Source organism: Musa acuminata, chromosome BXJ3-5, assembly GCF_036884655.1.
Source record: "Musa acuminata AAA Group cultivar baxijiao chromosome BXJ3-5, Cavendish_Baxijiao_AAA, whole genome shotgun sequence".
NCBI classification, from domain to species: domain Eukaryota; kingdom Viridiplantae; phylum Streptophyta; class Magnoliopsida; order Zingiberales; family Musaceae; genus Musa; species Musa acuminata.
The window spans coordinates 11,618,217-11,640,496 of record NC_088353.1 but is presented as its reverse complement, the minus strand read 5'-3'; the positions used below and the strand labels follow the sequence as shown (position 1 = coordinate 11,640,496).

The following is a 22,280-nucleotide window of genomic DNA, read 5'->3' as shown; positions in this document are numbered from 1 at the left end:
ATTGCTGTAAGATTTCCGCTGCACTAATTCACCCCCCCCTCTTAGTGCTCTCGATCCTAACAATTGGTATCAGAGCAAGGTTAACTCTCTAAAGGATTAAAACCCAAGAGAGATGGCATACGCCGGAAACCAAGAGGGGCATTCTATTACACGTCCACCCATGTTCAGTGGAACGGACTACACCTACTGGAAGACCCGAATGAGGATCTTTCTTATTTCTATGGATTTTGAACTGTGGAACCTTGTTGAAAACGGATTTTCAAAGTCTTCTCTTCCAATGATCGATTGGAATGAGTTGGAAAAGAAGGCTTTCGCTCTTAATGCAAAGGCTATGAATGCCTTATTTTGCGCACTTGATAAAAACGAGTTTAATCGTGTTTCAACTTGCGAAACTGCATTTGATATTTGGCACACACTTGAAGTGACCCACGAGGGCACAAGTAGAGTGAAAGAGTCAAAAATCAATCTGTTGCTGCATTCTTTTGAACTTTTCCGAATGAAACCGAGTGAAACCATTGGCGACATGTTTACCCGTTTCACGGATGTCGTCAACGGTCTAAAAGGACTCGGAAAAAGTTTTTCGGATTTTGAACTCGTAAATAAAATACTAAGATCCCTTCCTAAAAGTTGGGATCCTAAAGTCACTGCCATTCAAGAGGCAAAAGATCTACGCAACTTCCCTCTTGAAGAACTAATCGGGTCATTAATGACCTACGAAATGACTTGCAAAGCTCATGAAGAGCAAGAAGACATCCTTCCAAAGAACAGGAAGGATATGGCACTTAAAACTTCTGAATGCCACTTGAGAGAAAACTCAAGTGATGAGGACTGTGATGATGACTTGGCACTTTTGACAAGAAAGTTTAAGAAATTCTTCAAAAGAAACAAGTTTAAAAACGATGTGAAAAATAAACTTGAACCCAAGAAGGACCAAGTGATCTGCTACGAATGTAAAAAGCCGGGACACTACAAGAATGATTGTCCCCAAGTCAAAAGAAGAACATCAAAGAAGAAGGCTCTTCAAGCAACATGGGATGACTCGAGCGCATCTGAAGAAGAGGAGTCCAACACCGAGCAAGTTGCTCATTACGCCTTAATGGCCATCGGAGAGGAGGTAACGGATTTATTAGATGCTGATTTATTTTTCGAGGAATTATTAAATGCCTTCCATGATTTATTTGATGAATGCAAAGTTATAAATAGAAAATACAAATTGCTAAAAAAGGTACATGATAGTCTTACTTGTGATTTTAATAAGTTAAAAATCGAATATCATGATAGTTTAAATTCATGTATAAAATGTCATGATCTAGAAATCTGTCAAAAAGAAAACTTGCTACTTAAGGACACCTTGAAGAAATTCGAGGTTGGTAGCAAGTCATTAAACATGATCCTTACAAACAAGGGTCATGCTCCCAAAAGAAGTGGGATTGGATTTGTGAGGAGTCCTCACCAAAATCCAACTACCTTTGTAAAAGGCCCCATCTTACATGTTCAACACCAAACCAAGTGCAACTTTTGTTGCAAATCTGGACACAAGACACATTGTTGTCCATTCAAGAAAATAAGTCCAAACAAATTAATTTGGGTTCCTAAAGGAACCATGATAAACTCTATGCAACATGATAGAAAATGTAGATCTATTTATGAGGCACCCAAAAGCAAATGGGTTCCTAAAGATCATCCCTTCCTATAAAAACATTAAAAGTCTAGGCCGGAGCAAGAAATAATATTCTGCTCCTTGACTCTCAATGGTCATAAACCTAGAATCAAAAAGGAACTCGCAACGCTTAAGTAACAAGTGGAAGTTGTGAAATCACAAATACGATACAACCTTATTAGAAACGTATGATATCCAAATTCACATACCCCCCTGATCTTCAAAACCCGTTCATCTATGAATTAATTCTTGTAGAATCTAAATATGTCATGATCTTAAAAAGGATACCAAACAAACATACGTATGCACGTTAAAAGATCTATCTTGATCGTACAAGAGCTTCCTCCTTAAATAAAAACTCATACGAAATCATGTAACAAACATTAATTGCTCTGAAACTCTCCTCAAGGCAAAGGCTCCCTAATCAAATCATATTAGGTGCTCACTGGCTGCAAGCGGTGGCACCTCTCCAGCTGGCGGTGGCACCTCCAGCTATCACGGGTTGCCAGAGGTTGCACCGCTCCAGCCAGAGGTGCAACCGCCAGCAGCTCTGCCCTTTAAACCCACACTAGGGCCGGCTATGGAACCGACCCCAACTCACCCCCATTTCCTCCTCTACTCTTCCAAGTCTCCTCAATTCCCATTTCACTCCTCTAAGCCTTCCAAATACCTCCCATTTCGGAGCAAAACATCAAGAATCCTTCCTTCTCTTGAAGATTTCACAAAGGTACTCTCTAAGAAGCTCTTAAATTCTGTTTTGTTCTTCATTTACTTTATCTCATCATCATCCCTCTAAACAGCAGTAGTTATGGGATCTAGAAGATCCTCAAGGGACAAGGGAAAGAGGAGAGTAGTAGAAGAGTTTGATCTCACTCTTTTTGATTCCAAAAACCATGCTGAAAAATTTCTCTCCTTCGAACTAAGAAGCATCAATAAGGGAAAATACGTAGATCTGAATGAACTAAGAGATGTAGAGACTATCCAATGGTTTGCAAACCTAAATCTACTTTCAATCTTGCAGATCAACGAACCCATCTATCCTAGACTAGTTAGATTGTTTTACAACAACATGCAAATAGATGATGAAGAAAGGATGTCAACCTATCTCTTAGGACAACACATCTCAATCACTGATAAATTCATTTGTGATATGATAGGTATTCCCATGAAAAGCATAGGACTTTACTTTAAAGGATTATGGGATGAAAAACCCATTGAAACATCCTACGTTGAAGCCTTAGGAACAATCCTTGCCAATCCTAACATAGAATCTGTTCCTAAAAGTTGTGAACATCTACTGCCTTTTAACACTAAGATACTTCATCATATCATGACTAGTATAATTCTTCCTAAACAATACCATCATGATGAAGTGAGTCAATTGGAATTAGGAATTATGTACCTAATCATGAAAGGACGTGACATTTGTCTTGGCTATCTGATCCAACAAAACATGTTAGAATTATCTACGAAAGATATGATGCTCCCATATGGTGGAATAATTACTAGAATAATGAAAGCTTACGACATTCAAATACCACTAGAAGAAGAAGTAATGAAAGTAGATAGATTCAGCATAATAAACAAAAATCTACTTCACCGACTAAGATGTCACTATAGAAACGGTAACTGGGTTAGAATGCCTAGAAGAACCGATCCCCCTCAGCCTGAACCTGAACCTGAACCAGAGCCGGAAACCCCAGTCTTTAGGAGTACCCAATCTCCTCCGATCTGTCCCTTTGAGGAAACACATCCGGTTGAGCAAACTCACACATCATCCATCGAAGATATCGGGATTCGGATGGACCAATTTGAACAAAGACAAGAACGGCTTGAACTTCGACAAGATCAAATCCTAACCGAGCTGCAGCAAATCTATCGACAATTTGACTCTTTACTTAGGCACTTTAATCTTCCACCCCATGAATAAGCTTGTATGAACATCTGCTATTTTTGATATGACATGTTGTAAACTCCTTATGTTATTCATGAAGGACTTTGTTTTTATGGTTACCTGATATGCTGTACATATGTTACCCTGATATGGTTATCTTTGTTTGTGTAAGCATATTTGCAAACATCTCTTGTTGTTTATCTCGGATTTTGCACTGAAACTAAAAAGATTTAAAAGCCTATGCCTTGAAAAATATGAAGCAACATACCAATGTAGTTGATAAGTCAGCAGTATGACATCGATATGGTTGCTATTACTAATATGATTGCTATCATGCCCTTGTATCCTGGTCATCTAAGAAACAAAACTCGGTTGCTCTATCAACAACCGAAGCTGAATACATTGCAGCAAGTGCATGCTGTGCACAAGTTGTATGGATGAAAAACACCTTAGAAGATTACAAAGTGAATCTTAAAGATATTCCCATTAAATGTGATAACACAAGTGCAATATGCTTAACTAAAAATCCTATACAACACTCAAGAACAAAACACATTAATATTAGACATCACTTTATACGAGATCATGTCACTAATCATGATGTAACCATAGAGTTTATTGATACCAAATATCAACTAGCTGATATCTTCACAAAACCCCTATGTGAAGAACAATTTGATTACATAAGAAGAGAATTAGGAATGTTGATGTGTCCGAATACTTAAAAAATTATTTTTCGGATGTTATTACTATTACATGCCTTTACATCGCATGTTGCAAATTATGTGACAAATATTTTTAACCAAATGCATGTAAGAAGTTCATTTTTTGGTTTGTATGCTAAAAATGGGATTTTCCTGTACACTCTTATGAAAACTTTTTGAAAAATGACTTTCCTCCTTCAAGCAACAAACAATAAAGAGATATTCAAAGTATTATATGTGTCATGACTTCCTTTATGTGCTTGATAATGCTATCATGCTTTTTGTTGATGACAAAGGGGGAGAAACATATGAATTGATAAACACTATGTCATAGCTGAACTGCCATAATCATGTCTATGTCATAGTTGCAAATACTTGAGTGATGCTATAAACAATGTTATAGTTATGCCATCCTTGCATCACCAAGAGATATGTGAACATGTGCTATAGTTTGCATCATGTCTTGATTTGATATTCTATATTGTGAAGAAAATGCAAACTTGCTAGAAAATCTCAAATGTGTGCATCATGTAAAAAGTCCTTCGTAGCTTTATATGATTACATGATGAATAGTTACAAACACTATCATACAAACTTGATGATGTATGTCATGCCTTGACATCATTCTTGAAGAGATACATCATGATGGGCATCATGATGGGAGCATTGATAAGTTTAACTGATCTAACTTATCAATACGTCACTTGAATTCTTTGGTCTTGAATTCAAGGTTGACTTATCTCAACTATGGCATATAGATAGGGGGAGTTAAGGACAACTCCTTTATCAATTGATTGTCATCATCAAAAAGGGGGAGATTGTTGAATCTCGGATTTTGATGATGAAGTCAATTGTCATTTGTTATCTAATCTATGTGTTGAGATAAGTGTGCAGGATTAACTACGATGAGAGTAAGACAAGCAGCAGGTGTTGCGCCGGAGTCAAGATCATGATCACGTTGGGAGTTCGAGAGTTCGACGGAAGTTCGGACGGTCGTCGGAGGTTCAGCGAGAACAGATCCGAGAAGTCCAGAAGCTTGCCAAGCGAAGCTCGTCGGAACTCGCCAAGTGGATCGTCGCAAAGTCCAGGAGTATGCCGGATGTCCGCAGAAGGATCACCGAGGGTTTATCGGATGATCGACGGAAGTTCGCCGGAAACTCGCCGGAAGAAGCGATTGACGCATCGGAGCAAAGCTGCAGAAGTTATCTTAGAGTTAATCGTAGTTAGCACGATGATTAAGCTTGAAAATGGGAGGTGATCCCATTAGCTTAATCTTGGGGCAATTGGGCCCCTGAAAAGATTCAAATTGGGCCGAATGGAGCGAACCATTCGGACCCTGATTGCACCAGGCGGTGCAACCGCTTAGGCCAGGAGGTGCAACCGCCAGGGCTGCGAGGCTGGGCGGTGCAACCGCCCCAGCCAAGAGGTGCAACCGCCCAGAGCTCAGTCTTCGAGCTAGACTGGGCGGTGCAACCTCCTCTGTCAAGAGGTAGCACCGCCAGAGCTCAAGTTTCGAGCTCTGTCAGGCGGTGCAACCACCGAGCTCAGTCTTCGAGCTCTGGCAGAGAGGTGCATCAGCCTGAGCTCAGTCTCGAGCTCTGCCAGGTGATGCAACCACCGAGCTCAGTCTTCGAGCTCTGGCAGAGAGGTGCATCAGCCTGAGCTTAGTTTCGAGCTCTGCCAGGTGATGCAACCACCGAGCTCAGACTTCGAGCTCTGCCAGGCGGTGCAACCACCGAGCTCAGTCTTCGAGCTCTGCCAGGCGGTGCAACCATCGAGCTCAGTCTTCGAGCTCTGGCAGAGAGGTGCAATCGCCTGAGCTCAGTCGTCGAGCTCTGCCAGGCGGTGCCACCTCTCCAGTCAAGAGGTGCAACCGCCTGATCCCAGAATTCTGGGATTTGATCGATTTGATCGTTTTGAGCTCCAAATTTGAACTGGGTTGGGGCCTATAAATACCCCACCCATTCAGCACTGAAAAGATACAGATCCACACCGAATTCTTGATCTTTTCAGTGATTCTAAGAGCTCAAATTTGTGTAAAGTCCTAAAGTTCTCCTCCTTCTGTTCTTCAAGTCTTGAGTTGTAAAGAGAGGAGAGAAAGGATCTGTAAAGGTTGTCTCCTGAGCCTGTCAAAAGGAGAGAAACTGTAAAAGGGCAGTTAGCCTTCGCCCATTGAAGGAAGGCAGCTAGTTGACGTCGGTGACCTCGTCGGAGGAGGAAGCCAAAAGTGGAGTAGGTCAAGACTGACCGAACCACTCTAAATCTCTGGTTTGCTTTTACCTTGAGCACTTTATCATTACTGCAAACCTCCTACATTGCTACTGCCCTCTGCGCCTTTACGAACGAGTTTCTAAGCTCTGATCTTTTAGAATCTGCATTCAAACGTAAATCGTGTTTTCGTACGATCTTCACACTGCAGTTTACGCTTACATTCGGATTCCATTTATAACTGCAAAATTGCTTTCTACGTAAAACGCTTTTCAAGGTTCAAAACTGCTTTTAGACGCAAAACTACATTTAGACGTAAAATTACGTTTAGACGCAAAACTGCGTTTAGACGCAAAACTGCGTTTAGACGTAAAACTGCGTTTAGACGTAAAACTGCGTTTAGACGCAAAACTGCGTTTAGACATAAAACTGCGTTTAGACGTAAAACTGTGTTTTGACGTAAAACTGCGTTTGAACGTAAAACTGCGTTTAGACGTAAAACTGCGTTTAGACGCAAACTGCGCTTAGACGCAAACTGCGCTTAGACGCAAACTGTGCTTAGACGCAAACTGCGCTTAGACGCAAACTGTGTTTAGACGCAAACTGCACTGTGATTCTGCTTTTATATCGAAATCATTTTTTATCGGACGAACGCAGCTTTAGCTTTTAAATTGCTGTAAGATTTCCGCTGCACTAATTCACCCCCCCCCCTCTTAGTGCTCTCGATCCTAACACTTTGATCAGGGAGAGACAATTGAAGTAGGAAAAATCATGTTGGGCTAGAATGAAACATGTCAGAAGATTAGACATCGAGCCAAAGGATCGGTCAATGTGTAGGCAGAAGACTTTGGGCCAATAATTTGAGTATCGGGCCAAGAAGAGCAGAAATTACACCAAGGAAATCGGAATTATGGAGGTCAACTAACCGATTGGGCAATAGGCCGCATTAAGGGAGATAGTTTTGCTAGCTTAGATAAATTGGTGTAAAATTTACTTGATATGCTTTCAAACACTTGCATTGTTGAATGACTCTCCTTTTTGCCTATGATAAAGGGGGAGAAAGAACTAGCTTGCATGGTGCAAAATTTGTTAGCTTGCTCTGATACCAACTGTTAGGAATGAGTCGGCACTAAGAGGGAGGGTGTGAATTAGTACAGCAAATAAAAACGTTAGGGTACGGGCGGTACCACCGCTTACAGCCTGACACTGGGCGGTACCACCACCCAGTCTAGTGGTACTATCGCTTGGGAGACTGTGTATGAGTGGTACAACAATCCAGACTAGCGGTACCACTGCCTGACAACCTCGGAGACCGGGGTTTTCGAGTTTTCCAACTCACAGGTAGTTCTACCGCTAATTCTGGCGATGCCACCACCTAGCCTAACATTTGGGTAATTGAATGGGCCTCCCAATGAGCCCAAATTACTCCCAATTTAGACTCAATTAGTCCCTAATTGAGTTGGCATTGTTTCACCCCAATACTGACTCAATTAGATCTAAAACCTATTTCGATCTAGACAATTATTACAAAGCTCATCAAATGTTGTCTAGTCTTGTCATTGGTTCGACACTTCATCTGATTCTTCGGTGCATCATCTTCTCTTGTGGCCTATTGCTCAATCGGCCAGTTAACCTCCGTAACTCCAATTTCCTTGGTGCAATTTCCACTCTTTTTGGCCCGATGCCTAAATTATCGGCCCGAAGTCTTCTGCCGACATGTCGACCAATCCTCTGGCTCGACGTCCAATCTTCTGACATGTTCTACTCCGGCCTAGTATGATTCTTCCTGTTTTAATTGTCTCTCCCAGATCAAAGCTTCCTATGTCACTCAAAACGTAAATAAGATAAATACTATCAATTGGTTTCATCATCAAAATCTAAGATTCAACAGTAATTATACTGAGTTTAAAAAGATATTCATAAATAAATCCTATTCCAATAAACACATCTTCCTTAGATGTTATAACTTTATATGCTTCTAAAATTAATATTATAGCCTAATTGTAATATAAAAAGGCATTAGTTAGGTTCCATTAGTTACTTGGTACGTGCATCACATTATCAAGAACAAGTATTTTTCTTTAAGTTAGCTTCAAGTGGATGCATATAGTTCTTAGCACATTCGTAGATGTCCCACTCATGGTCACACTTCTACTTAGATTTGATAAATGGAAAACTAGTCTCGACTAGTATAAACATAGATGATGACACCAAAATCTAATTACCATTTAGAGTCATGATAGGGATGGTTCAGTCAGTCATATTGACTTAAGGTCAAGGGTTGAGGGTCAACTTTTTCGTCTTTTAGTAAAAGTTATTCTCCGGGTTTGCTTATGTTGACTCCCTAAGGTCCATTTATTATACTGACAATGTTATTTTCTTTAGGTGAGTGACTGAGGTCAAGTAGTACTATCTTGATTCTCATCTATCATTTCTTAATTCTCCGATTTATGAGCTAGTGGAACTAAAAACTTGATCTTCATAGTCTTTAAACAATTGTCAACGTCAAAAGTTACATAGAGGTCAATAGTCTCAAGTGGGATGATAGAATGCCCTATGAAGCCTATTAGGGTTGAAGATATTAGTTGAAGATCTCTTATTGTTAGATCAAATTTTGAAAGGCATCATAATATATGATGTCTGCTGAGCTCTCAATATCAATTAGGATTCTTTTCACTAGGGCATTTACAATAGGAAGGGAGATTACCAATGTCATCGTGCTTAGGATCCAGGTGCTCTACCTTCTCTTCTCTAAACATGATCAACGAGTCCCTGTTGAGGTAGAACCTCTTTACTTGGGACTCCCTTCCATACATCTTTCAAGCGAAAGAGCTAGTCCCCCACCCAACAGCTAGTCCTAACAATCATTCCCACTTACTACTTGATAGGCTCTCGAGGCTTTGGTGATATCTCTTAGACATTGGAAAGGAGCTTATTAAGGTGTCCCCTTTGGATTAACTCTTCGATTTATTCTTTCACAGTATAACAATCTTCAATGTCATGCCCTTGATCTTGGTGGACGCAATAGAACTTTGCCATGTTCCTCCTAGTTATCAAAGCTCTCAAATGACAAGGCATATGAAAGAGATTATTTTCTTATATTTGCGTAAAGACTTATGTATGGAAAGTGTTCAAGGTGTAAAGACATATCGGGGAGAGACACGATCACTCCTTAGTCGATCACTGCACGACCTTTTTGGAGGGTTCTAATGTGAAGCACTTTCTTCTTTAGCTCGCTTCTTCAACTCAATCTTTCTTTTCCTAGCAATTATAGATTCAGTAACAATATGTTGATTGGATTCTTATAGAAGCTCTAGGAAGTTTAATGGGAGTTGAGTGATGACTTTGTAAAAAAAAATCTTTGAAGGTTGTAAACCAATAATATAAGTGTTTATGAGAACAAAAGGGGTTGGGCCAGCCACTATCTTGACCTCTTCATTAAACCTTCTTGATAACTCTCTAGCGATTCCTTTTCTTCCTGTCATATGGCCAAGAGAAAGGTAGTGGACTTTTTAGAGAGTCTAAAGTTGAAGTTTATTTCGAACTCTCTTGCAAACTGTCTAAATAAGAAAATTAATTCAGGAAGAATCTTTGCAAACCATTCTTGAGCCGCACCGTCAAGGTTATAGGGAAAGTCCCACATATGAGTAAATTAGTGGTCTCATAAAGCATCATTTGAGAAGTGAATACCAATACATGCTCAGATGGCTCAGACTTTTTATCATATATATCTATGTTTGGGGGTTGAATGTCTTAGGGAATTGGCTCATCATTTATGATTGTCACAAAGGGAGATCATATATACAACTCAGCTTCTAATTTTTTTCCTTGTTTTATCTTTTTATGAATGTCTTCTAACTTTCGATCTATTTCATTGAGGTCATCCCGAACCTTATCTTCAAGTTCGACCAAATGAGCAACTAACTTGTTTTGGATTTCTCGTTCTAATGGAGGATTTGGGATTTGAACTAGTTGTGGAGAGTGTGCTACTTGTGATATGTTCGCTCGAGTTGGACACGATTCTATCATAAAATTAGAAGATGGAATGAGTGATGGGATTAGAGGTAGGAACTGTGAAGTGAATAGAGTAGGTTGTGTTTGTTAGGTTAATTGGGCCAGCTAAAGAAGGTATGAAACTATAGTTTAGACTATCTTGATTAAACCTAAACTTATTGGACTAGAGTGTGTAAGGTCTCAGTTTAGACTATATTGTGGAAGCTAAAGGAACATATTACTGGGGAGAAAGTGGTTGATTGAAGGTTGAGTCCTAGAAAAGTCATCGAAAGAGAGTGACATTGGGAATCTGGAGAGGAGTGTTCAGGCGCTGGTCGACACCCCGAGTTGCCTAGGTCCTAGGATCATCGGGATCGGGGAATTCGATAATGGTGCATTTGGAGCCGTTGAGCTTGGCCCATTCGAGTTCAAGTCTTTAAAATTCAATCGAGACGGTCTAGTGAAGTTCCCTTGAGATATTTTGGTTAATTCTCATTCTAGTATTAAATTGTTATGTCCATTTTTAGTTGTCTGAGGTGAAAGCCGACTCGTATCCAACCTGGTCTACTTCTCGAGTTTGTCTCAAGCTGATCTCCTCTATCTATCATTTAAATCTTGTAATAACTATATTAGGGTACTGTCAACAATGTTTCTTCAATACTTAAGTCAATAGACTAGTCAGATAAGTTAGATATATCTATTTAGTGTCTTATGATACACATATGAGCCCTTTTTTGCGGTGGGTGATTTGTGCTATTACTTCCTTATGAAGTGAGGCTCATGTAATCCTAGGATATTAATTTTGGATGTATCTACCATCAATTTATGTTGAACTTGGGATTTTATCATCTCTTAACACGTGACGGCATGGATCGAATAGTGGGGGTAACAAGTTAGCTAAAGAACGTGAATTTTTAGAAAAACAATATGCACACCATGTGAGATCCATATGTTTCTAGCATACTACTCCACGAGGTAAAGGATTTTGTCATGTGATATTGACATGACAAATTATTATGTCGATGACATGGCTTGAGTACAGCTATCACGTGGGTCTGAGTCATCAACCATATGACATCAACAAGTTGGATGACACGTGGTCTCGATGTTGGTCACGTGGTCTCGATGTTGGTCATGTGGTCTCGACGTATTAACAAAATGTTGTTGGTGGTATGGTATCACTGTATCGATCTTGTTATGTCCATACATTGGGCTCGTGGTTTATTATTTTTCTATAATATATGATTATAATAAAATATTTAGAAAATGATCAAACCATCTAGAAGATTTAATTCGACAACTCTTATAAAATTAAGCTAGATCAATTTGACGTGCACTAATGTTCGTACTAACATATGGTTTATAAAAGAACTTTATTGCTATGAATTGGATGGAAATCTTTATCATTTTTTAAAATATCAAATTCACCCTATTGAACCGTACATCAAACATCTCAAATTTTCACAAAAGATTGGCTCACATTTCAGCGTGGGCACGTGTTCTATCGAGATGGGAAACGATAGATTAATCATGGGATAGTCTTTTGATCCTGATAGTCATGGGATAGTCTTCCCGTTAATCATCCCGTTAGTCATGGGATAGTCTTCCCGTTAATCATGGGATAGTCTTATGATAGTCTTCCCGTTAATCATCCCGTTAATCATGGGATGACTAAATGGGAAACGACAATCATGGGATGGGAAACGACAAAAGAAGGTCATCTCGTTAATCATCCCGTTAGTCTTCCCGTTAATCTTTCCGTTAATCATCCCGTTAGTCTTCTGATAGTCTTCCCGTTTCACATATCGAGATGGGAAAAGATAAAAGAAGGTAATCCCGTTAATCATGGGATAGTCTTCTGCTCCTGATCGTAGTCGCATCATTGGTAATTTAATAGGATGACAGATTAACGGGATGACCTTCGATTGGAGTCCCAATCGATCTCCTGCCCGACAATAAATGTCTGAAACAGACTAGCAGTGACATATTGACGGGCCGGCATAAGGTTCAGCTAAGGAGGCTCTTTCCAAAGCTTGGAGATGTGGTTTTGCCATCATCGGTGATTCTAATATAGTAAAAATAAATTATATATATTTCTATAAAGATATATCATTTTAGCTAATATTGGTCATTAGCATAATGACATTAAAACTTGAGTTAATTAAAAAAAAACAAATAACTAATAAAAGAAATAAATGAAATATTTTTTTTAAAATAATTTATTAAGACTAATAATAGATAGTAGTTGATGAATGATAATGAGAGCGGGTATGTGAAATATTTAAATATTTGAAGACATTTGAAATTTAAACGAGCGAATTTGCTATTTCAAAAGGATAAATATGTAAAGCCGTAAAATATATTTCCCTTCAGTAAAGGATAACATTTGATCCAAAGAAAACTCACGTAAATCCTCATCTAGATAGTTTGAGTTAGCTCCATGAATCAAGGGCTGTAAGCGGTTACAACAAGCATTTTACTAAACTCGATCATATATATACTAAAATCAGGAAAATATATGTAATTTTCGAAAGAAACGTAAAACCCGCCCCTCGTTTTATCCTCTTCGGAAGGTGACAAAGAGTCAAAACAAAAGAGACCGGCGGAATTTTCTAATCTTGATTCCGTGCAGTGAGCATCTCCTAATCCCATCCTCCACTCCCACCTTGTCTTTTTCACCACCAACGCCCCTATCCCCTCCTCCCCCATTCGGCGCGATCCGGTGAGCAGCGATGGCGAGGCCTCCGACAGCGTCGGTGTTTCTTTGCGTCTCCTTGATGATTCTTGCTCTCGCTGGAGTCTCTCGGGGCGGATACATTGCCTATAACACCAGCGGTGGCACCGTGGTTGGGAAGCTGAACGTGCACCTGGTGCCGCACTCGCATGATGATGTCGGCTGGCTCAAGACGATCGATCAGTACTACGTCGGGTCCAATAATAGCATCCAGGTGTTAAGCTCTTCTTTTCGGAGGCGAATCGCCAAGTTTCTCTGGGTTTTAATTGGAAAATTTTTTCTTGGTAACCTTCAACAAAATGTGTTGCCAAGATAGTCTGCATTTTAGTGTACAAATAGTTTCTTGATAACCTTTAATGACGTTCTGCTCCAATTCCTTGTTCTTTCCAACATAATGTGTTGCCAAGATAGTCTGAGTCATAGTTTAATCACCTTTACTTAGTAATCTTTAATCTGGTCCGCTCTAATTCTTTCTTTCCTTTGAAATGGAACGTGATTAGGGTGCTTGTGTTATGAATGTGCTGGACTCGGTGGTGGACGCGTTGCTCAAGAATCCGACCAGGAAGTTTATCTTTGCTGAGCAGGTTTTGCATTTTTCATATTTGGTTTTATGATTTTGACGGTTGTTGTTATGTAAAGCGAGAATGAATTTTCTAGTCTTGTTACTTGCAGACTTTCTTATGACATGATCTTGTTGGACTCTATTTTGTTGGTATTATATTAAGAACCTGCTTAGATCAATGGTCTGTTAAGCCTCATATAACTAATTTCTGTAATGCTAACGAATGTTTTTGGAGTCTTCTTGTAAAAGGCGCTTATGCTGTGTTTGGTCGTTGTTAACTCTTTTATTGGTTTTAAATCTTTCATATTCATTGTCATATCTTTGTCATATACTCTTGGGATACTTTGCCCTGAAAAATATAAAGTATAAAACGGTACCATGTGTTGGCTCAATTTTCTTCCGGCATTTCTTCATCTTATCTGTGACACATAGACTTCTTCCATTTAATGTGGTTCTCTCCAGCAAATGCTTTTTGTGGGAGGTATAAGCACGCCTAAGAACACATGATCATTTGCCTTGCAATTACAAGTGCAGATATTGATCCACTTCTGTTTCTATTTGACTTGATTACCGCTGTCACAGAGAAAACACACATTTGTTGATGCTGTTAGTTGCTTTGGTTCTTTTCTCCTATGCATAATTTTTTTGCCATTCTGATGTATTATAATTTTGTACACAAGACTTCAAAATGACATTTAATCTTCTAAATGGAGAAAAGTCCAGGTGAAATTAGAACACTGTACAATAACTAAGACTGCTAAAAATTATTATTCCTAGAGGGCAAATATTCACTGTTTTTGCTACATGTTTGTTGTCAATTTCAAGCCAAATGGATCAATTAAACAGTCAAGGATTGATTGTTGCTAATTGACCCCTCTCTAATTGAGCTCAACTTTATTAGCGTCAACATGTACAACTCTTATTTTTGTAGGTAGTCCTCGTCCTAGTATGCTGAGAAGTGTTTCTAGTATGTGTTCTTTCATGATGAAAAACTTCTCTAGCATTTGCTTTAGGAGGAGGAGCTTTTATACCCAACTGTAAATATTTCATGTAGCAATGTCTTTGTGCTTAATTGAATTTGTTCCAAGCATTACACAAACTTGGAATCCTTGAAAGCTGACAAAGCAGACCCATTGGCTCCGAATCATGGATTTTGACAAGTGCAGATTATTTGCTGCATATTAAATATTCTTTGGTACTACTAATCCTCTCCCTGCTTGATGTTGACATGTTAAGCAAGCTACGTGAAACTCCTGACCTGTGACAGTGAGTTAAGCTGACCATCTAACTAATAAAAAAAAAATCTGGTACTACTTATGCAGTAAGTGCCAATAATTAATTTGTGTAGAGCAGGCCATTATCAATTATAATAAAGATCCTATATAATTCTTTAGGATATGTAAAAATCTAGGGGCTACAAGCAAGGATCGGAGGAGCTTAAGTGTAAATGATGGTGGAGGCAAGGTTTACCGTATCACAGTGTACCGCTCGGTATGGGTGGTATGTACCAATCCGATAGAGAACTGGTATGGGTATTACACCGATATTCCCCATATACCATATGTTAGTATGCTTAGTATGGCTCGGTACAACTCGATACATACTATACCGACGGTCGATAAGATAAACCATGGGTGGAGGTTTATATTTTGACTCAAAATATTTCCAACTTGACCTTGATAGATGAATGGTGGTGGAGGTTTTTCTATGGTTTTGTGTCAATTTGGAAGCGGCATATCTCCTTCAAATGCTATAAGAGGAAGCCTCTTTTGGATAACTCCCTAGCTAGTTCCTCCATTTCTACTATCTAGAAGGGCATAACACACATCCAGACATGCTTTCAAAATCTCATGTTGTTTTATCCTTGTTAGTTGACTCCATATTAGGCATTGGAAGGACAATGATTAGTTAGATACTTCTTTTGTAGGCAAAGCCTCCTTTGCTTGCAAAATTTGATTAACAATCCTAATTAAAGTATGAAGTATTGGCCTGATCTCGATAACCTATTGAATCAATAAGATACCGTTGCACCAGGTAATCTACCAACCTGTACTACCAAGTACCAAGTATTATTAAATAAAAGAAAAAAATTAAAAATGAGCGATAACGTATTGGTGTTGACCTAATGTGTAAAAGTACTTGATCAAATTCCTAAATATTGGTCAGTGTGTAACAACCCGATAATTATTAAAACCTTGATGGCTTGATCCCAGAAAGACACTGACTTTCAAACTGCATTTATGTGCCAAGGGAAGGAGGCCCTACTTAGTCCACATTAATTGGTATGTTTGGTAGTACATCTAAACCTGGTCATTCTACTTGTGTTATCAGTTTAGAAGTGAACATTTTGTAGTTTTTGATAGCTTCCTTACACATATTCCTCAACTTTAGACGTTCCTTATATCCACTCTACAAATCTAATAAGCCACTTGCATTCCTTTAAAGTGGTCGACCTTTAAGAATATAGTCAATTCCAAGAAAGTTAATTAGAAAGATTGGCTTATAAAGTCACGTATTCCTTTTGCTCTAAGCCATTGGAGACAAATTATCATATTCTTCTTCAATGTCTACTGACTCCTTCCATTAATGTCTATTGGAGTTGTGGCACCTTTATTCCTTCCCCTTAAAGTTGTAATGATTTAGTGATGGCTTAATCATGCTCCTACATTGATTCATTTGGAAGTAGCTACAGCATGTGAGTTTTTTGGGTGGCCTTTTGAGGAACCTTAATGAAATTCTAGATGGGTGTTAGTCTGGTTTGCTGATCTTACAAATATAGCTCTTGCCTTGGGATCTTTGATTTTTATAATTTTGTTACTTCAATCTCTCAAAGTTTGTTATTGAGATGAAGTTTCTCTTATTGCTACTTATAATATACTCTTTCTTCTTTATTTCTTTTTTGTTCTCATTTGCTTTTTTTCATCTATATTTAATTAATATTTTAATAAAATTAGTTTGCAGACTCGATGATTCGGCTTGAGAAAGTAAAAAACACAAAAAGCTGTGTTACAGGATTAAAAGATGATGTCCGTGTTACTTCTTGATCAGGAGATCATTGCCTAGTTATTTTGCATTATTTTGGACCACACTATTAATGAGTAGATCAATACACAGCTTTTACTTCTCTTCAAGTGAACCATTGTCGAGGTGACTCAACGTTGCCTTTTATGAAAATATTTATATATAAATATATATATAAATTTTTTTTTTTACTTTTATATATCGTTTTTCTAGATGACATCGCCGAATTTTTATTTTATTATATATGTATATATATGTATATATATGTATATATATGTATATATATATATCGAATGGTATACCGCTCGATATACAGTACCGTACTATACCGAGCGAATGTCGAAACTTCGGCATGGTACGATATTTCAATCCTTGCTTTAAATAATTCATTGGTCGTATTGACAAAAAGTTGACTATTATTAACAATGTTTAACATTCAAGAGAAAGAAAGGAGAGAGGAAGAAGCAAAGAGAAGGAGAAGGGGAGTTTGTCGATTGGGAGAATAGTCATTGGAGAGGGGGGTTATCAATTGGGAAGGAGGGGGAGGGTGGCGACAATAGGGGAGAAGAAAGACAGAGGGAACAACATGAGGGAAATAGAGGGGAGCAATGGTGGAGGAGGAGAAAGAGGGAGGGCAAGAAGCAAAGTGAATGAGAGGCGATAGGAGGAATGAGGTAGTGGGAGGAGGAGGTGGAGGTGGTGGAGGACGAGGAAGGAGAGGAGATGGGTGTTGTGAATAAAGTGGGCAGTGTGTATAAGTTCCGAGAACAAATTCATCGCTTTATGGTAGTGATTTAAAAAGGCGCTCGGGCGCTTGCCTAGGTGCTCGGGCGAGGCGAGGCGAGCCCCGAGCGCTTCTCTTCATTTCCAGACGCGCGCTTCAAAGAGGCGCCGCTTGGGCGCTCTCCCGAGCCCAAGCGCCGGGGGCTTCGGGCGAGCGCCTGGGTTAAACCAGGTGACCAAACCAGCGTTTGAGGTCTGGTTCAGTCTTCATTGCTTTAGTTGGTTCAATCGAACCAACTAAAGCACTAATATCAGCGTGACTTCCCCAACCCTAACCCTGCTCGCCGTTCACGCGACTGCCGCCGCTGCTGCTGTCGCCGCTCGCCGCTCTTGCTGTTGTCGCTCGCTGCTATCGCTGTCACTCCCACTATCGTCGCTCGCCGCTCCCGCTCCCACTCCCGCTGTCGCTGCTACCATTGCCACTGTCTCCGCTCGTTGCTTCCACTCTCGCTCCCGTTGCTCGCTGTTGCCGGTGCCACTGTTGCCGCTTGCCGCTCCCGCTGTCGCTGCTGCTACTCGTTGTTTTCGCTGCCACTATCGTCACTCGTAGCCATCGCTCTCGCTCTTTTTAGTCAACACCCTCGGTCTTCCGACTCTTCCTTTACACTCTTCTCCTCTTTCAATAGTATACTATTAACAATATACAATATACTGTTAATAGTATACTGTATGCTGTTAACTGTATACTAGTAATAGTATTTGTATTTATTAGATTAATTTAATAGCATATTTTTATTTAAAAAATTAAAAAATTATATTTATTAATTATATTATATATTTTTATATTTTAGCGCCTCACTTCGCTCGAGCGAGCGCCTAGCGCCTCGGGCGTTTTTGAACTTTGGTGCCTTTTGACGCCTAGCGCTTTTTAAATCACTGCTTTATGGCTGATCGATGATTACTAGCGATTCTGGCTTCATGTAGGCAAAGTCTAACCTTTAATTCAGCCTCAGGATGGGGTTTTGGGTTAGCTTACCCTTATGGGATCATGACCCTTTATCATAGCCATCGTAGCATATGTATCGCCCAGGGGTCTAGGTGTGAGTAGTCCACATCTTCATAGACATGTCTATTTCACTAAGCCTCTCCTTGAGATAGATCAAGATCAGTGTTCGAGGAGGCTTGGTTAGGGGAGAGGGGCTGTTGGGGAGGCTTGACAAGCAACGACAGTGAAGGAGGGGGAGGAGAAAGAGGGAGAGCGACAATGGGTGGGAAGGAGAGATAGAGTCATCACAAGAAGAAGACGCTGTCGAAGGTCGTCGTGTGAGAGGAGACCACTTGTTGGTCACTCAACGACCACCTTTGCTTGTGTCACGGGAGGAAGACACCACTAATTCATTGCTAGGTTTTCTAGAGGAGAGAAGGATAAGTCTCGTTTGAGGGGAAGTGGGTGCCTCCTATCTAGTTCGATCGAATTATAATCAATGCGAGTGGCTCAAGCTGGTTCAGGCATACGTCTGGGCCATGTGCTATTGCAAGCATTCATCTGAATCCAAATTGAGGCACTTGAGCCTTTCCCAAGCGCTTAGGCAAGCATAATTGTTCTTGGTGACCTCACTTGTTAGCATCTAAGAGTAAGAGGGTATTTTGCAACTGACTTCCTTGTTTCTTTCTGAAATTATTCATTAATTTTTTTCACATGCGAGGATTTAGTGAGCAATAAATTACTGGATGCAGATATATACTTGTTCATTAAAGGTGGTAGTTGCAGCCAAAATCAGTTTTTCTAACCAAACATGTAAATATGTTTGAAGGTGATGCATTATACTTTATTCTAAAGTCAATATGCCCAGCTCAAAAACCTGGGTGGAAAATTCTTGTTTAAAATTAAAATAAATGATACTTCTTATTGGTCAAATTTTATGTTGAGCACATTTTGGATTATGTAATGATGTCTTAGATGATCTAATATCTAACTAAAGTTCAAGGATCCTTTCAGATAAAAGAGAACAATGTAAATACCATTTCTGACTGAACACAACTTCAAGAGATTTGGGTTTGTACTTGTGCATTCATCCAAGTTTCAGGACTGATAATTATTCCTTTGCCTTTCACCTTTTCAGGCATTTTTCCAAAGATGGTGGATAGAGCAAAATGATAGGACTCAAGAACTGATGAGAAAGCTTGTAGATTCTGGGCAGTTAGAGTTCATGTACGCACTAATTACTTAAGTGTTGCTTCTGATTATCCTAGTTACAACTTTCATGTTCTAAGACTCTATTGATTCAGAAATGGTGGCTGGTGTATGCATGATGAAGCCACAGTTCATTACATTGATATGATTGATCAAACAACTCTTGGTCATTGGATGATTAAGAACCAGTTTAACAAGGTTCCTCGAGCTGGATGGCAGATTGATCCTTTTGGGCATTCTGCTGTACAAGCTTACTTGCTTGGGGCAGAGGTGATGCAAAACCCTACCTCTTTGCTCTCTGTCTATCTATCCCTCTCAATTTAGTTAAAGTTTAATAAATGTTGGTTGTTGCACCTTCTAAGATGTTAAAGTTATCAAGTATTGGTTACTCCAATGATATTTCTTTAGGTGCTTGCTGTGGAAAATGACTATATTTTCTAGAGCTTGAGATCATCACTTACTAAAATCTGTTGATAGTATAACCTAATAAAGAATTGATCCTGTAATTTGTCATAGACAAAGATCAGTAATTCATTTTGTTATTGTTATGAACTTTAGAAATTGCTACTTGAAGTTGTAGTTTCTTTACTATTAGTGACATAAAACTATGTACTGTCATCATCACACTTTATTTATTATGCTTATGCAAAATTTGCAGCTTGGTTTTGATTCTATGCATTTTGCAAGAATTGATTACCAAGACAGACAAAAACGCAAGTTGGACAAATCTCTTGAAGTTATATGGCAAGGGTCAAGAACTTTTGGTCCTTCCTTGCAGGTTGTCAACTTCCTTTTTCTTGCCCCTTTTTCTTTTTTGAAAGTTCTCATTTCTTGACATAAATATTGGTCCAGATTTTTGCAAATGCCTTTCCGGTTCATTATAGTCCTCCAACTGGATTTGGCTTTGATATTACTGATCAAAATACCTTGCCAGTACAGGTAAGAAATTTCAGGTCCAAGAACTTCATAGTGAAGTTTATAGTTAAATAGTAATTTCTAATTATTTAGTGGAAATGTTGCAGGATGATCATCTTCTTTATGATTACAATGTACAAGAACGTGTAAACGACTTCATTGATGCTGCTATGACTCAAGTAACCTAGGATACTTCATTTTTCCCATTATAAAATCTTCATTTTAGATTTTCTATTTTCTAAAAGAAAAGTTAGGTTCCCTATTTTCTTACAGTTCTAGTTTCTAATTAAGTATGCATCTTCTATTATTTTTCTCATCTGCTTAATTTCTAATTATCCTGATCTCAAGATTCATGTATTAGGCTAACGTGACAAGGACAAATCATATAATGTGGACAATGGGTGATGATTTTCAGTACCAGTATGCAGAATCTTGGTTCAAGCAAATGGACAAGCTGATCCATTATGTCAACAAGGTACAATTACAATATAAGCACTTTTTCAGGATATCAACAATAAACAAACTTGCATTAATTAGTAAAAAATGCTGTGATTTCTTTATTCAAGACAGTGAGAAATAAGCATGCATATTTTGTAATACTGAGAATTCAGATTTGCTCTAATTTTATATTATTTATTAATTAATTGTTTTGAGAATACATTTCTAGTTGATACTTGATTCATTAATTTTCTTATATTAGCATTCCAGTGTTTCATCTGAAAATTGTATAACTATTAGAGGTTTTGAGCTACCTCCACTTAACTGTTCAGCTTATGCAAGTGCTGTGATACTGGAGACAATTAAGCAAACAACACAAATTTTACAGCTAAACCATATTGGCATTTCACTACATTGTTTCAAGTTGGCACCTTGTTTAACTGCTTTGTCAAGGAGAAACTATTGCAAAATTGACATGATAATAATTGATTTGTGTTTTTCTTCTTTCTGTTTGTTGCTGTTGTTAAACTGTTAATCCTGGTTGCTTTGCAGGTTCAATAATTTAGTACACATTTCAGTGTGCACAATTGGCACAACTTGTACAGAAAAGATAATAATTGAAATATGGGTGTTGAGAATTACATTGTAATGATTACTAGTAAAAGTTACTTAATTTGGGTTGGTATGATATAAAGAAGCTTGGTATTTAATGTTTTACTTCTATAAGTATATCAAACAATGAATAATAGTTCTAACAATAAAATGTAACAAAATATTTACTACAATGAAATTGGAGTCCCCCAAAATCTCTTAACCTATGCATTTGTACTATGTCAAAATTTTGGCATGTGTACTTTGTGAACCATGCTGCAGCATTCCTAAAGGTATCATGTATCCTATTTGTGTAACTGTGTTGCAATACAAATATTTTGTATTATTAAAATTTTAAAACAATTAAAAAATATATGCTGTTCCCACAAACTTAAACAACCATGCTATTCCTAACAATTTTAAAATGGTAAAAGTAATCCTTGTGTGATTCATGTCATTAACTATGTATATATTGATGTTCAAGGATTGTTGTTTACATGATCTACTTTTTGGCAAAATCCTAGTACTTTGATGGTTAATTTATGGCTCGGCTATGTGGGATCATAGGGATGACATATGTTATAAGGTGTTGAAACCTTGACTTTAGTGATTAATCAAGTGTCTGGAACATTCCTAGCTGGCC

At 38.6% G+C, this 22,280-nt stretch overlaps 1 protein-coding gene across 2 annotated transcripts in view; it reads left to right on the top strand.

The window, feature by feature from the left end:
* Window positions 1–13,098: 13,098 nt before the first annotated feature.
* LOC103973978 (alpha-mannosidase) overlaps window positions 13,099–22,280 on the top strand; it is a 41,050-nt gene continuing 31,868 nt past the window's right edge. The window contains exons 1-8 of one of the 2 annotated variants that reach the window (XM_065152043.1): window positions 13,099–13,407; window positions 13,694–13,777; window positions 19,623–19,711; window positions 19,789–19,963; window positions 20,352–20,471; window positions 20,546–20,632; window positions 20,716–20,787; window positions 20,970–21,083. In XM_065152043.1, the coding sequence (XP_065008115.1) occupies window positions 13,192–13,407; window positions 13,694–13,777; window positions 19,623–19,711; window positions 19,789–19,963; window positions 20,352–20,471; window positions 20,546–20,632; window positions 20,716–20,787; window positions 20,970–21,083 (957 nt within the window). In that variant the 5' untranslated portion in view covers window positions 13,099–13,191. The remainder of the gene's footprint in view (window positions 13,408–13,693; window positions 13,778–19,622; window positions 19,712–19,788; window positions 19,964–20,351; window positions 20,472–20,545; window positions 20,633–20,715; window positions 20,788–20,969; window positions 21,084–22,280) is intronic. The other variant, XM_009388683.3, reaches the window with a different exon arrangement.